The 27,596-nt window shown below is 45.9% G+C and overlaps 7 protein-coding genes and 1 long non-coding RNA gene across 8 annotated transcripts; 3 read left to right on the plus strand and 5 right to left on the minus strand.

Annotated features, from left to right (window-relative positions):
- Nucleotides 1–11,572: 11,572 nt before the first annotated feature.
- On the minus strand, nucleotides 11,573–12,682 carry LOC112341991 (pentatricopeptide repeat-containing protein At2g45350, chloroplastic-like). Its single transcript, XM_024663069.1, has one exon. It carries the CDS (start codon nucleotides 12,680–12,682, stop codon nucleotides 11,573–11,575), a length of 1,110 nt encoding a protein of 369 aa, XP_024518837.1.
- A 3,090-nt stretch (nucleotides 12,683–15,772) lies between these two features.
- On the minus strand, nucleotides 15,773–16,261 carry LOC112341999. Its single transcript, XR_002990786.1, has 3 exons — nucleotides 16,239–16,261; nucleotides 15,996–16,186; nucleotides 15,773–15,945 (listed from the first exon to the last, which is right to left on the minus strand). It is a non-coding gene; the product is annotated as an uncharacterized LOC112341999 (long non-coding RNA).
- A 2,051-nt stretch (nucleotides 16,262–18,312) lies between these two features.
- Nucleotides 18,313–19,336, minus strand: LOC9650489 (glycine cleavage system H protein). The gene is made up of 4 exons (XM_024663046.1): nucleotides 19,144–19,336; nucleotides 18,944–19,056; nucleotides 18,708–18,878; nucleotides 18,313–18,643 (listed from the first exon to the last, which is right to left on the minus strand). Exons 1-4 carry the CDS (start codon nucleotides 19,247–19,249, stop codon nucleotides 18,521–18,523), a joined length of 513 nt encoding a protein of 170 aa, XP_024518814.1. The 5' UTR covers nucleotides 19,250–19,336; the 3' UTR covers nucleotides 18,313–18,520.
- A 69-nt stretch (nucleotides 19,337–19,405) lies between these two features.
- On the plus strand, nucleotides 19,406–20,320 carry LOC9650490 (glutathione S-transferase U20). The gene is made up of 2 exons (XM_024663045.1): nucleotides 19,406–19,814; nucleotides 19,878–20,320. Exons 1-2 carry the CDS (start codon nucleotides 19,485–19,487, stop codon nucleotides 20,256–20,258), a joined length of 711 nt encoding a protein of 236 aa, XP_024518813.1. The 5' UTR covers nucleotides 19,406–19,484; the 3' UTR covers nucleotides 20,259–20,320.
- LOC9650439 lies at nucleotides 20,256–23,205 on the minus strand. The gene is made up of 13 exons (XM_002989310.2): nucleotides 23,168–23,205; nucleotides 22,762–23,065; nucleotides 22,594–22,702; nucleotides 22,373–22,510; nucleotides 22,234–22,280; nucleotides 22,045–22,182; nucleotides 21,912–21,999; nucleotides 21,693–21,861; nucleotides 21,482–21,625; nucleotides 21,011–21,403; nucleotides 20,763–20,943; nucleotides 20,611–20,711; nucleotides 20,256–20,564 (listed from the first exon to the last, which is right to left on the minus strand). Exons 1-13 carry the CDS (start codon nucleotides 23,203–23,205, stop codon nucleotides 20,315–20,317), a joined length of 2,100 nt encoding a protein of 699 aa, XP_002989356.2. The 3' UTR covers nucleotides 20,256–20,314.
- LOC9650491 lies at nucleotides 23,120–24,026 on the plus strand. Its single transcript, XM_002989259.2, has 2 exons — nucleotides 23,120–23,345; nucleotides 23,396–24,026. The coding sequence occupies exons 1-2, from the start codon at nucleotides 23,312–23,314 to the stop codon at nucleotides 23,932–23,934; spliced, it is 573 nt and encodes a 190-aa protein (XP_002989305.2). The 5' UTR covers nucleotides 23,120–23,311; the 3' UTR covers nucleotides 23,935–24,026.
- A 1-nt stretch (nucleotide 24,027) lies between these two features.
- On the plus strand, nucleotides 24,028–25,431 carry LOC9650440 (pentatricopeptide repeat-containing protein At4g02750). Its single transcript, XM_002989260.2, has one exon. The coding sequence runs from the start codon at nucleotides 24,028–24,030 to the stop codon at nucleotides 25,429–25,431; it is 1,404 nt and encodes a 467-aa protein (XP_002989306.2).
- Nucleotides 25,432–25,492: 61 nt separating this feature from the next.
- On the minus strand, nucleotides 25,493–27,592 carry LOC112341992 (pentatricopeptide repeat-containing protein At4g02750-like). Its single transcript, XM_024663071.1, has one exon. It carries the CDS (start codon nucleotides 27,590–27,592, stop codon nucleotides 25,493–25,495), a length of 2,100 nt encoding a protein of 699 aa, XP_024518839.1.
- Between the last annotated feature and the right edge of the window lie 4 nt (nucleotides 27,593–27,596).

Here is a 27,596-nt window from a genome sequence, read left to right on the forward strand (position 1 = left end):
TTTTTATATTTTTCCAATTACTAATCTATTGATTATTTTACCTGAAAACCATTTCATTTTTATAAGCCAATACAAACTAGTGAAGAGGTCTTCAGTTAAATTAGACTTTAGTAAGTAGTTTGAATTATGCAGCTTGAAAGAGATGCTAATTTTTGGGGCTAAGGCAATTAAGCTGGATAGAATTTAGAGTTGGCATAAAAAAGTGGCTATTGTGTTTTTGTAAAAAGATGACCTTTATGCCTTTCTTCTGTAATGTAATACTTTATGGTAGGTTGCATATTGTATTTTGTTAAACTTTATAAGAGTAGTAAACTTTCACTGATCTTGATTTAGTATTGGTGGTTTTATACTTCAACTAAGGACGGTAATGTTCAATTTAACTATAAATAGTTAAAGTATTAATACCTATACTATAGCTTTATCCATTAGCTGGTTGTGCACCATATGAGTCCATCTTATGGTTTTCATTTTAGTTCGGCTTAGTATTAATCATGTATGGCTAACCTTTTCAGTGATGCTGTAACGCATGTGATCATGGGATGAGATTTGGATATACTGTCACCGTGGATCCTTGGAACCGTGGGGGATAAATGGGGATAAAATAGCCACTAAAGGCTCTCTCATCAAGCAATTGCCCCTTTTCCAGTTGGTTTAAGGGGAGAGAGATAAGGTGTGCTACAATTGGTATCGGAGCAAATGGCACGGGTTCGATTCCCATTGATTAGTGGCTACTTAAAAATATATATATAATATACCCTTGAGCAAGGTATATTCCTACCTCTAAATTTGAAATCGTATGTATTGGGCATCCATGCGTACGTCCTTCCTCTTGTGTGGAGTATCCACGGACAAAGGCATCCATGCGTACGTCCTTCCTCTTGTGTGGAGTATCCATGGACAAAGGTATCCACCGTGGGACTGCGGTACGGGTGGATGACTAGTTACCTCACATGGATTGGTAGATTCCGTGCGGAAATGGAAGTGCTGGTTCCCCTTGGCTTAGTAGGGGTTGCTAGTCAATAGTCAATGAGGACATTGACATCTCTGAAGGGGCGGTGAGTGTAGCGCATGTGATCATGGGATGAGATTTAGATATACTGTCACCGTGGATCCTTGGAACCTTGGAGGATAAATAGGGATAAAATAGCTACCCCCCACCCGGTTTAGGGTTTAGGGTTTAGGGTTCCCTAAACTGGAGCTATTAAGGGCTCTCTCATCAAGCAATTGCCCCTTTTCCAGTTGGCTTAAGGGGAGAGAGATAAAGTGTGCTACAGATGCTTAGAGCTATTAACTATATGTGATAGTGGGTTTATTATTGTTTGATTCGATTCAAATAGTCATTTTATCCATATTTATCCATGATTTTTTATTTTATACTTGGGGTGTTATCTTTCTGTTGGACAAGTATAAGACTCAATAATATGAGTTTGGTGTTTAGGTCTTGTGAGGGCGTGTTGAAAAGTGATTATTTGTTACTTTATAACTAGTGATTACTTATAGATTTTGTTAAAAAATATTAACACTTTACTTAACTTAATAATAATTTAGATTTACTTATCAAATGGTATTGTAGAGGATTGTGTTTTTAAAATTTTATGGTTTTTCCATATTAGCATATTATTTTGACCATCGTTGATATTTTTTGGTTACATTTAGTTTGTAATATTGGATTGTATTAAATCTTAAATATGGTGATTCACTCCTTGATGATATATTATTTGTAACTGAGTATTGTTAAAGGATTAGTCTTGGATATTAAATGAGGCATCTTGGCTTTGGTTAGCTTGGTTACTAGAAAGTTTTAGTTGGTGATTCATTCTTGCATTCTTCTAGCTTTATTCTTGTGTTAATAGCATTAAGGTGACATCTTGATATTAATATTGTTAACATTGAGATTGGAGTGGGAAGAGATATTTCTTCATAGGCATACTAAGGAAGTTGATCCATTTATAGTGATTTAGATGGTTGGTGATCAGTTGAGCCTTATTGAAGATTGGCATTTTATTTTATTTGTCTTGATGAAGATAGTGTTGATAATTTGGCTATACCTTTATATCATTGATATTCATACATTTTTTTAATTAGCAATTCAAACTAATTGAGTGGCAAGTTGAGTTAGTCTTGTTCTAATGAAATTCCTTAATAAGGATTAAGCTTTGGCTTTTCCTTGAAAAGTGATTTAATTATGGACTATGTTAGCTTTGCAAAAGAAAGAGTTAGTAATCAATATTAAAGTTTTTGGATCTTTATTGGTTTAAGTTGAGGCTATATTGATTATTGATGATTCTTTTTATGTTTATTATAAAATGAATTACATCTTGACATGATAAATGAATTTATGAAGGGTTGGTTTAGTGATAATTTATTAACTATAGCTTTGTCATGTTTAGCTTATAGATTAATGCAAATATAATCTTCATTAGCTCTTGTATTATGCAATACAGCTTATTAATATGTTGACAAAGATAATGTGGATCATACCCAGATTTCTTCTTTCTTTGACATTAAAGTTAATTGATGTGAAACTTGAAATTATTGTTATACGAAACTTAGCTATAGGCTTTTTCATTAGTTTTGATGTTCAAGTTGGTGTTTGCATTTAGTAATCATTGGTGATGATTGACTATCATCTAGGATAATTAATTATTCTTATCAACAATTTTGCTTAATTATTGTTAATATTGAATGATTTGCTATTTTTTAGGATTGTAGATTATTTCTTCGACAATGATTATGTGTCTCTTTATGAATGGGATGATTAATCTTTTATGATGGTTTAGACTAGTTACTATGATAGTTGGGTGTTTATTATCTTTGTGACATTCATTCTATTTTGTTGATTTTGCTATGGTTGGTTCTAATAAATTTGGATATTATTTCCTTCAGGTGATGTTGGGAGATGAGGGTTTTCTCCCAACCTCTCTGATTCAAGCTCTCCATACCTCCATCACAAACTCAAAATCTTTCTTATGTCAAGTAATACATTTTTATCAAATACTTTCTTTTGTTCATTAGTTTTGGGACAGTTTTGATAAGTTGACAGTGGCACTTTAGTGCATGGGTTCCATTTATAATCATGGGTATAATTATTATAGGTTGATCATAAGTCCCCGCCTCTCTCTCGTTGACCTATATTTTAAAAAGGGTATGGTTATATAAACAATTTCATCTGCTAATTTATAATAGTTGTCTAAATCTTCCCAACAAAGTTGATTTATACTCAGGAGAGTTAAGCATCTAGATCTCTCTCTATATCCTTATAGGAGAATAGGATCATTCCTTTGTAAGTCAGAGTAGCAAGGGTAACTAATTTTATTAATCATTTCCTTGTTAGTGATGGCCAAAGGGTATCTAAGTATAAATGCCTTTAGATGTAGAGAAGAGGTAGTTCCTCTATTTATTTAAGTTGATGTATTTTCCAGAAAGTGTGCTTTAAATTAACTTTTAGAGTTGTTTTTCTAACAGTTTGCACTATAGAGGTTTTAAATATACAATAGAGATATTAGTTGGAAGTATTGCCAACTACTTGAGATATTCGTTTAGCTCCTTTTGGGATATGTCGCTCCTTGTTCTATATTTAGCTTGGGTTTAAGCCTAAACTCCATACTGCTTTAGTCAGTGGGGTACCCTCCTCATCACATTAGGCCACTGGTATATCGAGATTGTAGTAGACAATGTTTGACACCATTTTGCATATAAGAGTTAGATATAAAGAGTTAGTGCTGATAAAGGGTTTATTTCATAGTATAATGGGCTTAGAGTTTGGCTCCAGATTCAAGTGCACTAGAGTAACTAAGCACTAGTTTGATAACATTGTTAGGAATAATGAAAATTAATTTCTCAAGACTTCTTATTACGATAAAAATGAAATTAAATATATTTCTTGAGGAATAAGTTACTAATATTATGATATAGTGAGTTATTATTGTAGAAGGAAATATTCATTGTCTAAAAAGTTTATTATTGAAACATATAAACACCTTAAAGCACCAAGTGTTGTTTAGTACCATGAGGGCTTTTAATAAGGCCCAAGGATTAAATCCCTAAAGAATAATGAATAAAAAGTGCTATTCAAAGTTTAAGGTTAAGGAAAATTAAATATATAGAAAGTTTATCTATCTAGAGCGGATGATGAAAAAATGATTTCAACATAACAAGCAATGGGGCCTATGAGTAGCAATATTAATCTTTGTGTGTAAGACTATAAAATTAAGTATATCTAAATTGAGAAACCACTTTTTGAGTTATTGAGTAGGTTTATGTTTAAGAATACTCACTAAGACATGAGTAGAAAGTGCAAAGATACCCTAGCATAGAGAAAAATAAGCAAAAAAAACATATGGAGCTAGAGTAAGCAGTAAAGGGATATAATCAAACTATAAAAACCAAGGGATATAACAAAAAATGGCTATATAAATTGAGTGGGGAATCAAGTGTAAGCTCGAGGGTTTGATACTTACAAATATAGTATTATAAAGTCTAGAGTATAAAAGTGTCCATATTAAACCAAATAGCAAGTAAGAAGCTTTTGAAGGGAGAGGTCTTAATAAACTAAAGGGTGTGGTCCCCTAAATGTTCCCATTATAAATTTTGAATAAACTAGTATCTAGGAAGTCGAGTATAAATGGTTTATAAGCATGTATATAATTCAAGACAAGTGTAACAAGATCATGGTTTTGAAGCATGCTATGAGGTAAGGCTATTAATATTAGGGAAGTAGTTCTCACATGTTCAAAAGGATGGCTTTCAATAAAAGTTGGTATTTGAGGAACTTATATTTAGTATTAGGGCAATCTTGAATAGAGAAACATATAACATATTAAGATTGACATATGACAGTCTAGTTTGCTCTGGCTAGATTTAACTCAAAGGGTAAAGTGTCGAGAGAGTGAGATGTAAATAACTAATTTTTTCATTCTACTTTAGTTATTTAACCACACTTTTGACCACTTGGAGAAGTCTCACTTACAACCTTCATAAATATTATTCTCGGCTTAGGGACTTGCTAGCCCCGTAAATGACGTCTATACATTTTGCTTTTGCACTTGGTCCAAGTGCTCCACATGTCCAATCACACAATAGACACCCAAAAATACCACTAACATATTAACCCATTGCACTAAGGCCATGTCTATTCACCTTTATTTAATTAGTAGTCTAAAACCACCCATACCATAACCCTATCTCTCAAAGATTGGGCTATCAATCCATGAGTGGATATCCTATAATCACACTTTAGCATCTTTAAAATGCCCAAAGACATAAGAAACACCCTCCCTTAATATCCCTTCTTTGGTCCCCACTAAATCCCTCTCTATTCACTGTAGTACTCGCCAACACCACCACATAAAGGCTTAACCACCAAGTCCTATTAATTTTTAGGACTTCCTCACCATATGACCATACCCTTGGTCACTACACAAAAACATTGTTCTTCTTCTTTTCTATAGTCCAAGAGTTTGGGATGATATTTCTAAATATTATGGCCCTAAGAAAACCTTATGGGTACTCCCTTAACCTTCCACTTCTAGGTGCCCTAGTTATGTGGCATTATGGCATTACAAGCAATGAGTTAACACTTCATTGCAAATTATTTTTCAAGAGGAAAAAATGATTTATGTGGTTGATCCTTCGTCCCTAATGATTCTTTTTTCAGTTTTATCTTTGACCAAACCTCAAATTTGCATTCGCATTGCCTTCAATCCAATCCAAAAAAAGTTTATAAAAGAGTATAATAATGACTACTTGAACCATTAGACCAATCCCTACAGTCTTGTTTGATCTATTTGTAATTATGCCTAGGAAGGATCCACTAGTGCCGTGCTTAACAATTACGGACTAGCCTATTTACCACTTATAGCAAACCTAGGGGAAATTTACTTATACCTATGGTACATAGAACAACTCATGGAACCACTAATAGTGTAACATTTATCCTGCCAGCTTAAAGTGCAATTTTGAGTTGCTAATGTGCCTCACTCACGAGCCCAAGTGCAAACTCATAGAAACCAAACATCTCTGATCCAACCTATGAGCCCAAGCACAAGCTTATACAATTTAGTCCAAAAAGGTAACCAAAATTTATACCTAAAGAACAAATGCAAAGTCATAACACCCAAACATGTACCTACTTGGACCATCATTTTCATCTTTGCATATGCAACAAGATTAATTGCTCAATCTCATTGGATAATACTCATTGAGACTCTTCTTCTGATACCAAATGTACCACATATGGTTTTACCTTTTATCCTATGGTGATTTACTATAGGATAACCATGAAACGAAACCTAAACCTTCCATATGCCACATATTATATGCCATGTGTCCAAAGGACAATGGAGTGGAACCTGAGTTTCAGGGCCTTGGGCCATGGAATGAAGGAACAATGCTAAACTTCTAAGCATGGAACCAAGGAGCAAACGAATTGGAGCACGAAGCAATTCCTAAACGTTTAACCCAAGGAGCGAAGGGACAGGAGCACAGAGTGACTTGGTATAGTCCTAAAGCATCTAACATCCCAATGCTAGAACCAACACACAAAATAGAGCCAAACAGAGTCTAACACTATTTTAGCATACTAGTGGCATAACACGAGGATATGGGTACTTCACCAGTTAGCATGGTATGGGACTTGGGCTTAAACCCGAGCCGAATGCAAAACAAAGACAGGCACGTAAGTAAGAGCTAGACTATACCTTAAGTTGGTTAGCTATACCTAACCTACCCACTATTCCTACTATACATTTGAAACCCCTTATACCCCCCTATGCCCTCCCCCCCCCCCCCTGCCCTTCTAAGGAACACACACATACTTTGGGCTTTCACCCTTATTGACCCTTAATACCAAGAGTTAGTTTCTAGAACAAGCTCAAAACTTATTAAATATAGAATGTCCCTAGATTGTGAATTTGGACATAGCCATTGTATTCAAGACAATCTCTACATTCTGTAGATATGCCAAATGAGTAGATCTAGGCACTTTCAATAAATAGCATTTAAGACTAGAATGAGATTAACACATAAGTGTGAAACACAAATCCTTAAGCCCCAAAGTGGAGCCGAAATGGTGCCACGTAGTAGTGGCCAAAGTGAAAGCCAAACGAGCGTAATACGTTTGGACTAAAAACTCCGACTTGAAGAGTCGAGAGCGGAAGTGGAACTCCCGTTAGAGTGCTCAAGGAACGAGAATGAAGCAAGCAATAAAAGAGTCCTTAGAAAAGGGACACAAGAGGACCATCACATGACACGAGATGGAGTCCAAGATGGAGTCTAAGATAGACCGAGACGGAGTCTAAGATGGAGTCTGAGATGGACCAAGATGGAATCTGAGATGGAGTCCGAGATGGAGTCCAAGATGGAGTCCGAGATGGACCGAGACGGAGTCCAAGATGGAGTCCAAGATGGAGTTTGAGATGGACTCGAGATGGACCCAAGATGGAGTCCGAGATGGACCCGAGATGGAGTCCGAGATGGACCGAGTTGGAGTCTGAGATGGAGTTCAAGATGGACCTGAGATGGAATCTGAGATGGAGCCCAAGAAGGACCTGAGATGGAGCCTGAGGTCGAGACTGAGACCGAGACCAGGACCGAGACCGAAATCGAGACCAAGGCTAAGCCTGAGTCCAAGTTCGAGTCTAAGTCCAAGTCCAAGGGTGAAAGCCCAAAGCGTTCGTCTCCCAGACCCTAGGGGGTTTGGTGAGCTCCAAAAGTATAGTAAGAGGAGGACTCCAGTAGAGCCAGTTTGGCCAGGAAAGGCTAGTTTGGCCCAGGAAGGCTGTACCCAAGTGTTGGGTGATGGGATAACCACTGGGATGTCCAAGGCTAGAATGAATATGGACTGACAAACGGGGTAGCTTGGTGAAGTGTTCAAGAGTCGACTCTAGTTCCCCCGGGAGATCAAATGGCCAATGCTCTTAGTCTAAATATGGGTGGCACTACCTACTTGGACACCTAGCGTGGCTCAATGGAACCTTGCTCTAAGCCCATGGCTAGAGCACCCAAAGGCAGAAGGTGGGGAGAGTACCCATGAGGCTCGCGTAGGGCCGCCGTGTTTTGAAATGTTATCCCAATGTCCCAGACTATGGAAAGGAAGAAGAATGGTCCTTTGGTGTGGTGACCAATAATACAGCCATGTGGTAAGGAAGTCCCAGAGGACAATGAGACTTAGTGGTTGGGCTTGTGGGCCTTATCCCAGTGGCAATGTTGGCGAACACGGCCATATGTAAGCAACCAAAGGGAATGACTTGAGAAACGATCCATAGGGGTTCAAATATAGAGGGAAAGGGCCCATGAACAAGAGTGCACCCCTTTTTCCAATCGGTCAAGGGTCTTGGGATAGTTGGGGTTAAGCGTCCTTGGGTTTGAATAGTACTGGGTTGGGTGACCTCCCGGGAAGTCTAAACTCAGAAGCTTATATTTGGTATCAGAGAGGTCTCAAGTCCGACTCTGTTGGTTGGCTAAGGGAATCGCACCACATGTTGATTGACATCTGGCTGGTCCAGTTTGCTCCGCTGGGCTCGACCCGAGGGGTAGGGTGTCAAGAGAGCGGGGCTCTCGGGAGAGCTGCGGCTCTTAGCTTCCGTTCACGAGGGCGTGAACTTGTAGGGAAGCGTGGTGGATTGGGGTCCGACTCTGTTGGTTGGCTAGGGGAATCGCACCACATGTTGATTGACATCTGGCTGGTCCAGTTTGCTCCGCTGGGCTCGACCCGAAGGGTAGGGTGTCAAGAGAGCGGGGCTCTCGGGAGAGCTGCGGCTCTTAGCTTCCGTTCACGAGTGCGTGAACTTGTAGGGAAGCGTGGTGGATTGTAAGCAACCAAAGGGAATGATTCAAGGTAGGGTGTCAAGAGAGCGGGGCTCTCGGGAGAGCTGCGGCTCTCAGCTTCCGTTCACGAGGGCGTGAACTTGTAGGGAAGCGTGGTGGATTGTAAGCAACCAAAGGGAACGATTCGAGAGACGATCCATAGGGGTTCAAATATAGAAGGAAAGGGCCCATGAATAAGAGTGCACCCCCTTTTCCAATCGGTCAAGGGTCTTGGGATAGTTGGGGTTAAGCATCCTTGGGTTTGAATAGTACTGGGCTGGGTGACCTCCCGGGAAGTCCAAACTCAGGAGCTTACACCATGGACAAAAAAAGGGACTTGGTGGGGACTGTAAATGGGATATTAGGGAAGGTTGTTCCCCATGTCTGTGGGCATTTTAAGGATGTTAAAGAGTGGATCTAAGATGGTCACTCATGGATGGATGGCCCAATCCTTGAGAGATGGGACTGCGATGCAGATGGTGTTAAACCACCGATGTGACCAAGGTGAATGAGCATAGCCTTAGCGTAATGGGCTGGTATGTCGATGGTACCTTGGGGCTGGTCCAGTTTGCTCCGCTGGGCTCGACCCGAGGGGTAGGGTGTCAAGAGAGCGGGGCTCTCGGGAGAGCTGCGGCTCTTAGCTTCCGTTCACGAGGGCGTGAACTTGCAGGGAAGTGTGGTGGATTGTAAGCAACCAAAGGGAACGATTCGAGAGACGATCCATAGGGGTTCAAATATAGAGGGAAAGGGCCCATGAATAAGAGTGCACCCCCTTTTCCAATCGGTCAAGGGTCTTGGGATAGTTGGGGTTAAGCGTCCTTGGGTTTGAATAGTACTGGGCTGGGTGACCTCCCGGGAAGTCCAAACTCAAGAGCTTACACCATGGACAAAAAAAGGGACTTGGTGGGGACTGTAAATGGGATATTAGGGAAGGTTGTTCCCCATGTCTGTGGGCATTTTAAGGATGTTAAAGAGTGGATCTAAGATGGTCACTCATGGATGGATGGCCCAATCCTTGAGAGATAGGACTGCGATGCAGATGGTGTTAAACCACCGATGTGACCAAGGTGAATGAGCATAGCCTTAGCGTAACGGGCTGGTATGTCGATGGTACCTTGGGGTGTCGGTTATGGGATCGGACACATGGAGCACTTGGACCAAGTGCAATGGTTGAATGGCATGGATGCCATTCTTGGGGCTAGCAAGTCCCTAAATCTAGAATAGGACTTACAGAGGTTGTGAGTGAGACTCCTTTAAGTGGTCGAATGTGTGGTTAAGTGACTAAAGTAGAATGGAAAATTTAGTCGCTTACAACAAGGCATAATAGCAAGGGTGTTTGGCAGACATGGTAAGCTATCATCTAGTAAATATTGAAAGACTAGTGGTCATCCTATAATTACACCTTAGAATACTTAGGATGCTCTATGATATATAGTGGAACACCATCCCCTAATATCTTTTCTTCAATCCCTACCAATTAACACTATGTCATAAATGTGACTTCAAGTATTGAAAGTTACCTGTCAGGTAATCCTTTCAAATATTCTTTCCTTACTACCACGATAGTAAGAGGTTGGTATTACTGGACTCTTTATTAATCTCCACTTGAGTTAGTTGAGTCTTAAATCGAATAAACATAAGGTAGGAACTTTATGTGTTTCTTGCTGAGCATACTTGGCCCGATTTGAGAAACTTGTGTCATTAGCTTGCACTTGCTAATATCAAGAACCTTTGTGATATTGAGATTTGGATAAATAGCCCAATCTTAGAGAGGCAAAACCATTGTAGAGGTGGTTTTAGACAACTAATGAGATATAAAAATGGATATGGCCTTAGTGTAAGAACAATTGTACCTTTGAGTGTTTAAAGTGGGACTAAGCATGGAGCATTTAAGTCAACATGGCTTTAAGATTTGCTCCATTAAACTTGAAAGTCATGGGATATGAAACTTCTAGAGTGGATTTCTTATTGTCACCTCTATGATAATCATTTAGTAAGAAAATCTGAAAACTAAACCTACTCACACACCACTCCACTATCAAGGATAGGTTACTTTTTACAAGTACCTCAGTTAGTAGTTGAGCAAACATATTCCCACCAAGCAACCATCTACTGATGGGATGTGCAAAAGGAGCACTATTAGGCCAAGGTCAACACCACATTGTTATATAGTTGTGCCATATGGGTGCCCAGCCAATCATTGACAAGCTATACATATATGTATATATATATATGTATGTATATGTATATCTATATATATATATATATATGTATATATATATATATATGTATATATATATATATGTATATATGTATATATATATATGTATATATGTATGTATATATATATGTATGTATATATGTATGTATGTATGTATGTATGTATGTATGTATGTATATGTATATATGTATATATACTGATATACATACATATATATATGTATGTATATATGTATGTATGTGTATATTGCACTCCTATGTTAAATAAATTTCTATTTGATGGCACACAATCATCTGCACTCCAGTTGCTGTGACATAAAATGAAATATATAGTTTTTAGATATGAAATATATAGAAACGACACAGCTTGTGTTTAGTTCGAGTCAAAAGTGCTTGATTCTTATATCTTGGACCATACTTCACGAAAACTAACGATGAGGTATAATGCTTGCCTTCCTTCTTACTTTGATCTACACAAAATTTGACAACCTTGAAATCAATCACATACCACCATAAGTGAGTTCATCGTCCACAGGTTTCATATCATTTAGGGCGCAATGCTATTGGTAAGCAACACATAGTGAATGGAGCTCGCTGGATCCAACTGACCCGCCCCACACGCGCTCAAGAATGTAGTCCACGTTACATCGTTTGGGCGGTAGGGCATTGCTTGGAGGAGATCTAGTGCTTCTTCGATTTGCCCAGCACGCGCAAGAATCCCCAGCATTCGCGTGTAGTGATCGAGCCCTGGCTCCAGCGAGTGATCGTGTCTCATGGACACAAAGCTCTCCCGCGCCAATGCTACCAGCCCGCTATGGCCACAGCTAAAGAGAAGGCTGTTGAAGACCACGTGGTCGGCTGGGATGCCGTGGTGGAGCATTGCCCTGAGCGTATCGACGGTCGCCCTGGCACAGCCGTTGAGAGCGTAGGACGCAATCAGGGCCGTCCACAGCACTGCATCGTCTCCACCTCCCTTCTGGACAGCCAGATCGAACAGCCGACAAGATTCTGCCACGTAGCCCCTCTGCGCGTGTGCGGCAATCGTCGCCGTCCACGACATTGCCTCCCTCTCGGGCATCTTCTCCAGGGCTTCTTGAGCGAGTGCGAGATGCCCGTTTTGGGCATATGCTCCAACCATTGCGTTCCAGCACACGCAATCGCGCCTTGGCATTAGATCGAAGATGTCTCTCGCTCTATCAATGGAACCATGGATGGAATAGGCGATTATCATTGAAGTCCAGCACACCATATCCACATTCACAGTGGAAGAAGCCATGGAATGGAAAATCTTCTCGGCCTCGTCCAAGCAGCCGCTCTGGGCAAGCGCCTGGAGCATTGCGGTCTTGCTTGACAGATTCCACATTGGCATCCTGGTAAAAACTGCCCTGGAATCTCCATAACCCGAGCATGCCGCCACTAAAACGGCATTCCAGGACGTGATGCTGCGGTGTGGCATCTCGGAGAAGATGCCATGGGCTTTGCCGTATATGCCGTACTGCAAGAATGCGCCAATGATGCCCGTGCAAGCTCCGGAATCGTGACGCGGCATCTTTGCAAACACCTCTGTCGCGCCCTCAAGATGCCCGGACAGGGAATATGCCCTGGACAGGATTGTCCACGACACGGCATCTGGGCGTGGAATGGAATCGAACACCATGCGTGCCTCTGTAAGCTTTTGGGACTCGGTGTACATTCCAAGTATCTCGTTCCACGACACCACATTGGGCTCTGGCATCTTCGAGAAGAAAAGACACGCACAAACAATTTGCCTCCTCTGGGCATATGCCGCAAGCATAAGATTCCACGTGTATACGTTCCTGAGGGGCATGGAATCAAAGAGCGATATCGCGGCACTAAGGTTCTCAAGATTTGATAGAGCGGTGATGACGTAATTACAAGAGAAAACATCCCAATGGGGCATAGAGTAGAAGATCTGTAAACATGTTTGGAAATGCCCTACCTGGGCATATGCGGTGATAAGCGTGTTCCAGGCCACCATGTTCCACAGAGGCATCCGATCGAAGGTTCCTTTCGTGCTGTGGGGATCGCTATTGCGCACGTACGCGGCGGCCATGGTGTTCCACGAAACAAAGCTACGCTCGGGCATGGAATCGAACAGTCGCTTCGCCGCTGCCACATCCCCAGTCTGGGCATGACTGGAGATTATCATGTTCCACGTCACCACGTCCCAGCTGGGCATTCGGTGGAAGGTGAAGCGGGCCTCCTCCATTCTCCCCGCTTGAATCAGTGCCTGGATCCTGGCGGTCCACGGTATCGCGATCCTTGGCATACAACGGAGACTCAAAATCGGGGCTATGGCGCATTTGGAAGGGAGCGCGCTTCAAGCAGTACGGGGACACGGCCGAGCCCTGGAGAGTCTATCCTACCCCAGCTCTGGGGTAGGATATAGATCCGCGCCACCCTTGGTATGCTGGAGAATTACTGAGCCTTTCCATTTGGATCACGGGGCAAGGTGACGCTAACGAGTAGGCTCCCAGGCTTGTGGGAGTGGAGCGTCTCGTTACCGGGTTACCAAGATCGATCAAGCCCATTTTCTCTTTTGAGTGGCTTTAACGAGTGCGTGGCACTGGAAGTTTTCCCCACCATGCCGGATCAAGGCTTTGGCTGTTCTTGGTGCCTGCGCCGTCTTGGCAGCGGGAGAAGACGACAGAGAGGTGGCTGGATAAATGGTGAAAGTGGGCTCTCTGCCTCGAGTCTAACCGGTTTCTGGCAAGCATGCTACTCGACTTTTACGTCAACTGTGGATCTCTGGAAGATGCTCCACAGGCTTTTGACAGAATCCAAGACCGCAGTGTGTCATCTTGGAACGTTATGAACCGGAGAGCAATCAAGGCGAAGTGGCTCTCGAGCTCTTTTCTCTGATGCAACGCACTAGAGGTGGTGAGCTGGATGCTCGGACATTCCTCGTGGCAGCCATTGCCTGCACGAGTCTGGCAGCTAGAGAAAGTGCAGAACTTCTGCAGGGAAAACTTATCAAGGTGGTCAATTTGGAAAGAGGCATGGCACTTCACAAACTACTTGGAGGAAAGGTCCCTGCGAACCTATTTGTTGGGAGCATCCTCATCAACTTGTACACGAAGTGCAGGAGCATGGTGGACGCTACTCGGGTCTTTGAGAAGATGCGACGTGGTGCTGTGGACTGCTTTGGTTCTGGCATTCGTGGAAAACAAAGAGGATAGCGGCCTTGGAGGTTTCCTCTCACATGCTGCAGGAGGAAAGCTTGGCACCAGACTCAAGAACTTTCATTGCTGTCTTGAGGACAAAGCTTTACCATGGCGAGCCTCTGGTGTAGCGGCAGCTCCTTGATATCCCACTTGCTGCTGTTCCTGCCAAGCCAAAACAAATCATCAGCAATTCGATGGATCGATCAAAACATATCAGCCATTTTCCTTCCAAGTTATGCTTTTTTAATTATGATTATTGGACATTGTTTTCGTGAGGAAAACAATGCCTGTCATCTTCAATTCATAATACTTATGCTTTTTTTCTGTTTTTGAATGCATGGATGAGAATTCTATTATTTGGCTACAAGCAAAAGGACTCTAGCTTATTGTCCACAATCATTATATGTTTGAAGTCCCACCCTGATCTTGAGAGATATTTCACAATTTTTTTTCCCTTCAACTTCTTTGGATGAATATAAATCTCTGTACAGACGATAGACAAAAAGATTCTTAGCCAAGTCAAGCTTATCCAAAATCTTATCCACATATGGCTTCATTACCCAAGTAAAAACCATGATCTCATATATTTTATTCATCTCTTTTAGAAAATCATCCATGCCTAGCCTCTTTGCCATAAGGTAACACTACAGTGGAATAATTTTCCCATTAAAGATCTTATAGGATGTTGTGGCGTTGTGGGCATGGATTAATGTCTTATCCATGTCTAACACAAATGTGGATTTCTTCTCCAAAGCTGGTGGCAATGGTTTAACAACTTCACTTTTTTGTTCTTCTCTTTAGTGGTAATGTCAAACGTCGCAAAACTCCTAGTCCCATGGCCTTTTCATAGCTGATAGAAGCCCTAATACTTAATTGTAATGAACCTTTATATTTCAAGTTAATACAAAGTTAAAGCTATAAAGTAGGAGTGATGTGAAATGAAAAACTCACAGCAATTGCAGTCAGTACACCATAAGACGTGATCCAAACCTGGTGAAATACAGAAGCACTTCATATTGAGAGTGAGAGATATGTGCACTCTTAACTTCAAAGACTTTTCTAAGTCTTAAAGCAGCAACTTGAGCTTCATCAGCTGGTGTCTATGTGCTGTGTCTGGGCATTTGGCAACATCTTCTCAAGAAACTCTTGCTATTTTATGTCGAAACAGAGAAAGAACAGGGAGATGGGAGATTTCCCTGATGGCGTCATTTTGCACTCGTTTCTCAGTAGAGCCGAGAGTTGAAGCTCTTTGCAAGGCACGGCTGTTACTTCTTCTTCTATGGCTTTTTAACGAGAATAAAGAAAGAAAAAGCAAGGAAAATGCTGGCAGAATTATGTTCTCTATAAGCCAATTTGTTCTACAAGTTTATGTTCACCTAGGTGCCAATGGATTGGAAACCGATGCGCCACACGTCAGACGATCCCATGGGATGAGAGCCTGGACGAAACTAAACGGCTTGCATACTCTCGGTAAGATAAAGGAAAGCATGAACAAGGCGTGCGCCAGCTTCAAATTTGTATTTATCAAAGAAACCCCTCCAATCTCCGTCAAAATCCTTCTTTCCATCAAACTTTCACGTATTACACGTTCTTTAAAAGCTTCTAAATCGTCCAGTGTCTTTTATGGCTTTTGTGCTTCTACCGTTCTCTGAATGACAATCCTCGTTCTCTGTTCGTCGTATGAGAGATCTCTGGATTTCTACCGCGTGATTGTCGGAAGAGTCATTCTGATCCACTGTCCACAAGAGTAAATTTTTCTTAGGGATAGCAGAGATTGTGACTTACCAGCATCAAAAAGACCAAAGTCCTCATCGTCAACGTGGCTTTGGCTTGAGGAAGTTTTTGTCGAAGGCTGTGAAATACGAGCTGTGAAAGAAAATGGTCAGCACTAACTATAGGGAAGTAACAGTCTTTCCTTATATTTGATATCTTGAGCTTGTCGGGCTATGAAGCTCCAAATTATTGTCGTTTCCAACCTGCGCAAAAAGAGGCCCTTTATTCCAATCTAAATAGTGAAAGGGAGCTCACCTCTACATTTAGAGCCGCATAATAATCCCCAACGACTTCGAGCTTTTCCAGCATTGTTGATGTGAGCCTCCATACGAAGATTGCTGAACGTAGGAAAACGCAAAATAGACATACCTTGACAACGACAATAGCTGTTGTAGTGGTGAATATCGTCTCACCATTAGATTTTGTTGGTAAATCACGCTTGCTCTGCAAAGCCAACCCGAACGCCATGGCTCCTTGCAAGCCTATCAATAAAAACCATCAGTTAAGATCACAATCGCCGTGCTTAACAGCTCCGTACCGCTAAACCAAAGGGCCTTTTGATGCTTGAGAGGTATTTTCCTTGCAACTGGCCGAATCAAGTTGATCAAACATGCGCAAGTTAGCTGCTCTGATAAAACAATAGCATTAGCAATGTAAAAACTTCCACGAGCAATACCTTGCTGCCAGGATAAACACTTGCAGGTGCCCTCTCAGTCAAGGAACACGTCCAAGAATAAATAATAAAATGAGAAAGGATACAATAGAGAAAAAGATGAATCACCGTGTAGATGAACCTGAAATTAAGGGTAAGACTCGGAAAAATATAAAGACTCACAAAATTGTTTCTGTCAATCGCGTAAAAGCTTGAACCGGTTCAGACAGGTTTTGAAACGCATAATGCTTCATGAGCTGCTAGAAGGCATTAGAGGAAACCAAAAGACCACAAACTTACAATACCACAAAAGAGAATGGCTATGATTCCCGTAAGTCCAGCTAGCATGAACCTGGAAAACAAGCATAGGATCTTTTGTAATGCTGGAAAAAAAACTCAGGAAAAGTACGGGAAAAGAACGAATAGACACCATTCCAGATTATGAAGGCTGCAACACAAAAGGATTCCACATCGCAAAACACTGCCCTGGAATAACCCGAGCATGCCGCCACTAAAACAGCGTGATAAGATGCCATGGGCTTTGCCGTATAGGCTGTAGTGCAAGAATGCGCCAATGATGCCCGTGCAAGCTCCGGAATCGTGACACGGCATCTTTTCTAACACCTCTGTCGCACCCTCAAGATGCCCAGACAGGGAATATGCCCTGGACAGGATTGTCCACGACACGGCATCTGAGCGTGGGATGGAATTGGGCATGACTGGAGATTATCATGACCACGTCCCGGTGGAAGGTGAAGCGGGCCTCCTCCATTCTACCCGCGCCTTGGCGGTCCACCCTTGGCATACAACGAAGATTCAGTGCTCTAAAATCTGGGCTATGGCGCATTTGGAAGGGAGCTAAGGCGCACGGGCGCTTCAAGCAGTATACAATTCCAGCCAAGTGAGCTGGAGAGTCAATCCTACCCCAGCTCTGGGGCAGGATATAGTTCCGACATCACAGGCTGCTGTGCTTGTCGCGAGGAGCATGCTTCCTCGTTGGAACAAGGCCTTGCTGAGCCTTTCCATTTGCATCACAAGGTGATGCTGGAGAGGGAAACGAGTAGGCTCCCAGGCCTGGTGTTCTCGGGGATTCTGCGAACAATGTGCTGCTAGCGGTCAAGAGCTGGTTTTGTACTCCACAGGAGGCCGGTGTCAAGAGCTTCAGGCTCCTCTTGCGATCATCCACCATCGATGTAAGCTGCAAGCGACGACAACGTATTATGGTTTTATCGTGAATGGATGTGAGCTGCTTATTTTCTTCTTCTTCTTTTATTATGCTGGAAGTACATCAAGTCTGAAGGAATTTAAACGGAATTTAATCATGTTTGGAGAAACTTAAAAAGGAAGAAAATACTTCTCTCACATCCACATCATCTTTTCCTGATCACCTCATCCACACCAACTCTCGTTTCCGCTCTCATTTCCGCGACTTTAGAAGCAAGCATCACAAGACTTTTAGAGTGATTGCATCCGTGCCCTCTATGACAATCACCTAGTAAGAGAATCTGAAGACTAAGCCTTGTAGGTAAGTAAAACTCAATGAATACCTACAATTGCTTCTCCACTCCGAGAGGTGTGCGCATTGTTGTAAACTCTTGCCAACTTTGTTTTCTTTTTGCAGATGGAGAAAACTTTTCATTCGTGGCACTGCTACAGGCAAGGATTGTGATGCAGGTCTTTGTGGAGATGCATATCACTCTCACTTTCTAGCTCATAAGATCAGATTCATGTCAACCAGTGATACCTCCCAGCCTATCCGATCTCAAAGTCTAAACATGAAATTGATCTCAACCCCAGAGATGATGAGAGCATTTGAGCTTGAAAGAACTTGGCCCTCTCTCTCTCTCCCTCTCTCTCTTTCTCTTTGATTTTATGGCTAGCTAGGCTAGTGCCCTCCACTCTTTACGTGTTCTTCGTACGCAGCTGGGTCCATTAGGCCGTCGAGATCGGAGACGTTGGACATCTTCACTTTGATCAGCCATCCCTCGCCAAACGCATTCTTGTTCACCTGGAAGCAAGAAGGCAATTCGGGAGTGATTCAAGAAAGAAAATTTGCTCCTGGTGTCACTTACGAGCGCTGGAGTTTGCTTGACTTCTTCGTTCACTTCAATCACTTCGCCAGACACTGGGCTGTAGATATCGCTGCAAGCCTTGACGCTCTCCACCACACCAAAGTTCTTCCCTTTCGTCACAGAAGACCCAATTTCTGGCAAATCCGCAAACACCACATCACCCAATTCATGCTACATACACACAACAATCACGAGAGATAGAAAATAAAAAGAGAAAAATTTCAAGCTCGTTTTACCTGGGCATGGTCGCTGATACCCACAGTTCCAGTCCCACTCTCCACCTTGACCCATTCGTGCGATTCCAGAAATTTCAAGTCTTGGGGGATTGGAACGGTAGCTGCGGCTTCGGCTGGAAGAGAAAACGAAAGAGGGTAAGAATCACGTTGAATTTGCGTGCTAGATCCATGCACATTGCGATGAAAATCCCAGGACTTACTTGCAAATCCTCGCGCCAGTGGAATCGCCAAGGCCTGCGCCAGGTGAGGCTGGCATCGAATTCTCAGAATCGTGGCAGCTTGCGCCGCCATAGACCGGAGCGCCATCGTGTTGCTTCTACTCCCTTTCTTTCTTTCTTTCTAGGGTGCTTTCCACAAACACTGGACGCAGCCTTGCGGCCACAAAAGCTTCTACGCCCAATCCGGAATCCAGCCAATCGCATAATTCCCGCATTCAATAAATTAACCTGGGGTTAGGGTTCCTCTGTTTAGATTCCTCGAATATGCTTTCCATGGCTACTTGAGCGATTAGAAGTAGAAGTAGAAGAAAGGAGAAAGAAGAATGGGGGAGGAGGGATTGAAGCTCTTGAGCTTTTGGTCGAGCCCCTACGCGTGCCGGGCGAGGCTGGCGCTCGATCTCAAGGGCCTGCGCTACGATCTCCAGGAGGAGGATCTCTTCAATGCCAAGAGCGCGCTGCTGCTGGAATCCAATCCGGTGCACAAGAAAATCCCCGTGCTCATCCACAATGGCAAGGCGATCTGCGAATCCATGAACATCGTCGAGTATGTGGACGAGGTGTGGCCGGATCGCGGCACCGGATTCCTCCTGCCGCGCGATGACGCATTCGCGCGGGCCACTGCTCGCTTCTGGGCGGATTTCGTCGACAAGAAGGTACTCCATCGATTGGATCGATAGATTTCTTTGATTTTGGGGTTTTTTCTCTCGATGATCCAGTTCCTGAGCTTAACGGCGGCATCGTTCAAGGCCGCGATCTCGAGCGGCGAGGAGAAGGAGCGCGCAAACGATGAGATGATCCAAGACATGGTAGCGCTGGAGCGATTTCTTGAGAGCCAGGGAGGCGTGTTCTTCAGTGGAAGCAACACGAGCATGGGCTTCGTGGACATCGCCGCCTCCTTTCTTCCATGGTGGATCCCGACGTACACGGAGATCGGACGGCTCCGCGTGCCCGGCCCCGACACTTGTCCCCTCCTCCACCGCTGGATCGCCGCGGTTAAAGACTCTCCAGAGGCCAAGCCCGCTTTTCCCGACCAGCAAGAACTGTTGGATTTCACCAAAGTCCGCTTCGAGGACGTGAAGAAGAGATTTGCCCAGTAAGAAAGCTTCTCGATCGAAGAGATGGATAGAAAATAATGGAAAGCAAAAACCTCTTTCTAGTAGCGCTCGTTGTCCGAGAGATCGTCGTTGATGCTTGCGTCGAAACCATCGTAGTGTTCTTCGTCCCCGCCACAGCCCAATCCCAGCCCCATTGGAACGACGCCGCCACTGCCATTTCTTTCGAAGCTCCCGGAGTCTTGGAACTCTCTGGGAGTCGTGAGGTACGTAGCCGAGCTCACGGCAGCGTCCAAGTTGTGATCCGGATCACTGTCGTGGTAAAGTACGTCCATTTGTGACATGCTGCTGCTGATGATCGAGTCAGGTACAGAGATGATGTAAAAGCGGAGATTACCTCAGGTGTGGATCGGAATCGGCTCGACCGGGCATTGGGCCCATGTATCTATACCATCCACGCAAAGTTTTGAGATTCATGATTTGGTTCCGGTACCAGACCTGTGAAGAGAAGAAAGGTATCAGCGAGGAAAAGATATATGCACGACTTACGTTCGATTCGGGCTTTCCGATCGGAGCTAGAAAGAGTTGCCTCGGTTCACTCGCGGACGCTTTTGGAGGCGCGTGGAAGAAGTACTTGTCCAGACATAGCACGACGTCACTCTCGGAGCACGACACAGGCTCTCTAAACGAGGATTTTCGCTTGTGATTTGCAGCTCTTTTCTCATCGTATCTGAAAGCAAACATTTTCAAGCCATTATAACCAGAAAGATGAAAGAATAAAACGAGCGAGAACTTACTCCCAGGTCGCAGTGCCGTCCCCGTTCCCAAATCGTTTGAACTCTACGTCCGTCGTATAGTAGAGTTCCATATGTCCATGGACATGAAACTTGCGTATGACGTAGAAGCAAAGCCTCTTCAGCAAACCATACGGGTCCGTCACTTGGTTTGCAGGATGGCAAAGAATGTCCTCCTCCGGAGCAGGAATCCATTCGTCAGGATTCTTCCTTCGTTTCACATTTCCTCCGTGTGATTTGCTATACTTCATAGCTTCGAGACATGCAAGCCTCGCTCTTTCAAAGAGTGAGTCTCTGCTCAAGTCGACCCCAGGACCATCATATCGTCCCTGTAGCTGTAGTTTTCTGTAGTGAGATCTGAGAATGCGGCAAAATGCCCGGAACATGGCACGCAAACTAGAAACAGAAAAACGAGATTGAGTGGGTAATCAGAAAAAAAAAAAAAAAAAAAAAACAGGAAAGATAGACCTGTACCTTTCCGAAGGAAAAAGGCTTCCGTTCCGCTTCTTTACCATGCGAAAGAACTTCGTAAGACAATCAGCAAGTTCTGGCAGAGGTAGATCCTCGAGATTAGAAGATGGCAGTCCCTGCTCTTTCCTCCATTCTAAGAAATGCCGCCTGGAAAATGACAGTAGAAAGAAAAACATTAGCATGTAAACCAAGCTGCAAGAAAATCTTCGCATACTTCGCCCACAGATCACTACATAGGCTTCGATTCTTCTCTTCTCGATCAGCGTCGGCATTAATATGCGGCTGCATATCCAGGGACGGAAGTAGACCTTGATTATTTGGCATTGCCTCAAATAGTTGGTCATGAATACCATTCGCAGCAGAAGCGCTCATCTCATCACCGCCTGCATTTTCAACGTAAGCAGAAGCATAGTGCCAGAGTTGGGATACGTACCGGCACAGTACGTTTCTTCAAGCTTCAAGTCCGGGCTGCAAGGAGCTTCTCCAAGGTAAAAGCTCCCGTCGGATGAATTACTGGGAAACTAGAAGAACAAGCTGTTTGGAGAAGGAAGACAAATACTAAATACCTTCACAGTCGAGGGTGCCGCTTGCAATACAGGTTTGGGCTGCTTCCGCGACGGGTTCAAAGGACTGACGTTTATAGCCATAGCCCTCTGTTTCGCTCTAATGCACTCCACAGTATCCAAAACTTTCAAAGTTTTGATCTGTGAGATGAAAAACATTAGCAGTTATAAGAGCGAGCTTGCTCCGTGTACCTTCCCTTCCGCTAGAGCAGCTTCCAAATGGAACACTCGGCTCTGGGCTGCGAGAAGAAGCTTCAAATCAAAAAGGCTACATCAGCGATGAACTAAGGCATGACAAACAAGAAGCAACACGCCGTCTCTAAGAACCAACCTGCTGAAAGGGTCTCGAAAAACTCCCAAATCAGTGTGCTCATGTTGTCGCTGGCACATCTCCCTTCTGAAAGCTCCAGCTCCAGCGAGATTTCTCTCAAGGAGATCCTGGTTTTCAGTCGTCCCGATGCAGCAGCACCTGGGATGGGAGCATTTGAAAAGTGAGGGAAGTGTTCGAGAAGAACACCAGAAAAACTAAGCAAGCATAAAGAAGAAACTCACGACTAGGTGCTGCCGCGCTGAGCTCAAACTTCACTTGGTTGGATGAAAAGCCATCGTGTAGATTTTGCATATAGACAGGGAAGCTATCGCGTATTCCCAGCTCATTTCTCTGCAGTAGAACCACTCAAGCTATAGCCAGAAATCGTTGAGCACAGACACAATGCTCACCAGATTTTCGAGGTAGTCGTAGTCGAAGCTCGCGCGCCAGGTGTTGGAATGGAAGTCGGACACCACGACGTGCAAATCCTCGTAGCGGGAAGGATTGATGGAGAACAAGAATGCGGTGCTGCTGCAATGCGCGGCAAGCAAGGGATCGATCTGGCCCTGCGCTCGATTGCAGATCGGCTTGAAGCTGGACAGCGCCTCCATCGATCGCTCGTCGGCACCGCTGCTCACCTCTAGCTCAGGGGCGCCATCGCTCGCCCTAATAACCAGGAAGAGAAAGGAAGGAGTATCGAACCACCGACCTGGCCTGCTCAAAAGAATGTAGCTAGCCTAGGTCAGCTCAAAAGACGCGATCCTTCATAAGTTCTTTCTTGCCGCCTAAGGCGTCGCCGGGGATAGCGATGATCGCCTCTGCGAGCTCGAGAAGTAGTGAGGGTTTTCGATCATCTTGCGCGGATCCAAGACTTTGAGCTGCAGGGGAGCCGCGGCTGCCACAGCAGGATGGAGAGATGCGATCTTCTTGAGCGCTTGGACGAGCAAGAACCGGGAGGAGATGGGCGGGGGAGGCGCTGCTGCTCCAAATTTCGGTCCGTGATGGCGTGCTTTTCAATCTTTCCTCACGAAATATTTCGCGCAGGTGCCAAGCTCGATCGAGGAACCCTGCCGCCATCGCAGAATCTGTGCCCCGACGGATCGGTGGGATGCCAGGAGCCAGCTCCAACGATGGTGATCGTCATCGCCGGCCTGTGCGTCATGCTCTTCCTCATCGCGATCGCGTTGCTGCTGCTCTTCTACTCGTATTACAAGTACCGGAGGCCGGCCAGGGTGGGATTGGACGTGGAATCGGCCGCAGCTCTTGCGGCTATGGATGCCGCCGCCGGAGAGGACGAGGGTAGCGAGAACTACGATGGAGCTTTCTTGGTGTTGATGCCTGGCGACGAGGAGCCGCATTTCTTTGCAAGACCGAGTCCATTGCCGGGGGATTTGGAGGATCCGGAGGGTGTTACTGGCGAAATTTTGGCTGGAATTCTCGACGCCGTGCTGGATCGAGAGGCAGAGATCGCTGGCAATGCTGATGGTTCCAGTGGCGGTGATGGCAGCGTGGATCAGGGTGAGAATGGGAAGGATTTGAGAGGCGGAGGCGAGGAAGACGATCCCTCGAGGAGGCACCGATAGGAAGTATAGATTCTTCTCTCCATTCCTTCGAGGAAATTTTGTCTACTGATACCAGTTTTGTGAATTGAATCGCTTCGGTTTTGCGCGAGCGATATGGGATTGTCGCAGTGGAACTCACTGCTTGCTGCGAATGCCCGGAGGAAGAATCTGGATGGCGTGAAGAGCGTCTTCGATCGAATGCCACTGCGCGACGCGATCTCCTACACGATCATGCTCAATGCCTACGCTCGCAGCGCGAAAATCGAGCTAGCAGTGGAAATCTTTATGCAAATGCCACACAAAGATCTCGTCGCTTCAAATTCTCTCGTGGAAGCATTTGCCCAATTGGGGCATTTGGAAGAAGCTTTGCGAGTGTTCCACGCGATGCCACTGTGGGACGTCGTGACGTGGACAAGCCTTTTAACGGCGTGCATACGTGGCGGCCATGCAGAGGCCGCTTTTTCCGTCTTCCAACGCATGCCGGCGTGGGATCTTGTGTCCTCGACCGCGATGCTAGCAGAATATGCCGATCACGGGCGTTTGGAAGATGCGCGGGACATTTTGTTGGCGATGGAGCTGCGCGATAGGGCTTGTTTGAATGCGATGTTGGCGGGATACGCCAAGAAGGGGCGGCTGGAAGAGGCGACGTGGGTTTTCCAGGGAATGCCGGAGCTGGATCTCATCTCCTGGAATTCGATGCTGCTGGCGCTCGTCCAGGGCGGGAGCTACGCCGAGGCGCAGCAATTCTTTGATGAGGCGATGTCGCAGTGGGATCTCGTCTCCGCCACGATGATGCTCAATCTCTTCTCGCAGATGATCGGTAGTGAATCCCAGGCAGCGGCTGTGGCGGCATTGTGTGAATCTTTGCCCGTCCACGACGAAATCTCCTCCACCGCGCTTCTTTCCTTGCACGCTCAATCGGCTCGAATGGAAGAAGCCAAGGTCGTGTTTGATCTCATGCCGGATCACAGCTTAGCCGCCTGGAACGCCATCCTGGCGGCCTACTGCGGCAATAATCTCGACGAGGCTGTGGAGCGGCTGTGGAATCGGATTCCAGTCCTGGATCTGGTCTCCTGGAACACGATGCTCGGCGCCTACATCCGCGAGGGCAGGATCCACGAATCCAAGCGCCTGTTCGATGCGATGCCGGAGAAGAATCCATACTCGTGGACGCTGCTCGTCTACGGCTACGCACAGCTAGGCCTCTTGGAGCGCGCCCTGGGCGTGTTCGTGGCCATGCCGGAGAAGGATCTGGTGGCTCTCACCGCGATGATGGACTCTTACACTCGCAATGCGGCCTTCGATCGCGCAGTGGAGATCTTCAACGAGGCCAAGCTCGTGGAATCGCCGGATCGCGCTTGCTTTACCTCGGCGCTGGTAGCATGCAGCCATTGGGGCAGGGTTGGAATGGGGATGCGCGTGCTGGACTCCATGGAGAGGGACTATGGCTTGATTCCAGGCGAGCAACACTACCGATGCGTCAGTGATCTGTGGGCTCGAGCGGCTGAAAGGGTTTAGCTTTGGAGGGACTCCAAAAAGTTTGGCCAAGAACAATGAGAATTTTTCGCTCATCCATCGCCTATGTAGATGACAACATGTTTGAGAGAAGCACGTAGAAAGCTGGATCCATGACTGGAGTGGAGACGCTAGAGCTGCTGGCCATGGAGACTTTACTTCTAATATCATTCATATTCAAAGAACTTGTACATGATCCTAGAAGTCGCTTGGATTCCTCGGCACTCGTCGTGAAAGGCATGCTGGCGATCAGATCTTGGGCTTCGACCAAGTGACCCGATCTCGCCAGAAGATCGACCATGCAGCAAAAGTGGTGCTTGCTCGGCTGGATCGCAAAGTCGCTGCTCATCGAAACGAAGCTCGCGACTCCAGCAGCCACCTCTCCCGCGTGGCTACACGCAACCAGCACCGAGACGAAGCACGACTCGTCCGGGAGCTCCACCATCTTGATCGTGTCAAAGAGAAGGACCGCCTCGTAGAACTGGCCGCTGTGAGCGTAGGCCGCGAGGAGCGTCGTCCAGGAGATGATGTCCGACTCGGGCATGGAGCCCAAGAAGTGAATCGCCCGAGACATCTCCCCGTTGATGACATACCCGGCGAGCATCGCGTTCCAGCTGACCAAGTTCCGGACGAGCAGCGAACCAAACACTTGCTTCGAGTGCTCCAAGTGCCGGTGCTGGGCGTAAGCGACGAGCATCGCCACCGAAGCCACAACGTCGTCTCGCAGAAATCCATCCAGCAGCTGCCTGGCGTGCTCGAGGTACCCCTTGTGCGCGTACGCGACGAGCATGGCCGTCAAGCACACCGAGTCCCACTCGGGCATCTCCTCGAAGAGCCGCTTCGTCTTGTCGAGCTCCCCGTTCTCGGCATACGCGGCGAGGACGTTCGTGGAGGAGACGAGGTCGCGGCAAGGCAGGCTCCGGAAGAAGGTGGCGGCCTCGTCGGTGTGGCCGCTCCGGACATAGGCCAGCAGCATCGCGTTGGAGGAGATGGAGTCCCAGGCCAGCATCGAGTCGAAAGCTCTCTTGGTCTCGTCGAGAGAGCCGTGCTGGGAGCTCACAGTGAGGAGCGCGTTCCAGGAGACGAGGTTCCTCTCCGGCATTCGTTGGAACAGCGCCCTGGCCTTGGAGAGATCGCTGGCGTTGTGCGTGTAGGCCGAGAGGAGAGAGTTCCATGACACCATGTCGTGCTGCGGCATAGAGTCGAAGATGGCGTTGGCTCGATCGATATGCCCGGTCTGGGCATACGCTGAAAGCATCGCGTTCAAGGCTACTGTGTCGTGCTGGTGCATCGAGTGGAAGATCTTCTCAGCGCTAGCGCAGTCGCCGACTCGGGCATACACCCCGATCATGGCTGTGGAGGAGACCAAATTGTGTTCGGGCATTCGCCCGAGCAAGAGCTCCACGTCCATCGCCTGTTCTTCCTGCTGAGACTGCGATTGCCACTGGGAGCTGCTGTAAGCTCGCAGTAGTGTCGTGAAGGAGACGAGATTTCTCTGCGGCATCGCGTCCAGGAAGCGTCGAGCGTCGTTGAGCTTGCCGTGCTGCGTGAGCCCCAGGAGCATCGCGTTGTGGGAGATTAGATCCCACTCGGGCATCGCGTCGAAGAGCCGCTGGAGAGTTTCTAGATCCCCGGCCTGTGCCAGCGCCGCCAGCATCGTGTTCCAGGAGACGAGATCCCAGCTTGGCGTCCCCGTGTCGAAGAGCTGCTTGCTCTCGCGGATGTGATCGTGCCCATGCGCCGAGAGGAGCGCATTGAAGGAGATCTGGTTCCAGCCAGGCGCCGCCGTGAAGAAGCGCCACGATTCTTCCAGATCCCCGGCCTGGCAATACGCGGCCAGCATCGCATTCCATGCCGCCATGTTCTTGGCCCAGGGAGGGATCTCCTCGTCGAAGAATGCCCTCGCCCTGGTGATCTGGCGGCTCCTGGAGTAGGCGCACAGCATGCTTACCCACGAGAATCCATCCCTGGTGCCGCTGCTCATCGAATCAAACACCGCCCGGGCGTCGGCCGCGCTCCCACACCGCGCGTACATGTCGATGAGCTTGTTACACACGAATCCATCGCCGGCGCGGTGGTACTGATCGACACGGGCGTGGATCTGTCTCGCCGATTCCCGATCGTTGCAGCGCTGGATGAGGAGGAGGCAATCCCCGCGATTCATCCGG

This window comes from Selaginella moellendorffii, unplaced genomic scaffold, assembly GCF_000143415.4.
Source record: "Selaginella moellendorffii unplaced genomic scaffold, v1.0 SELMOscaffold_96, whole genome shotgun sequence".
NCBI lineage: Eukaryota > Viridiplantae > Streptophyta > Lycopodiopsida > Selaginellales > Selaginellaceae > Selaginella > Selaginella moellendorffii.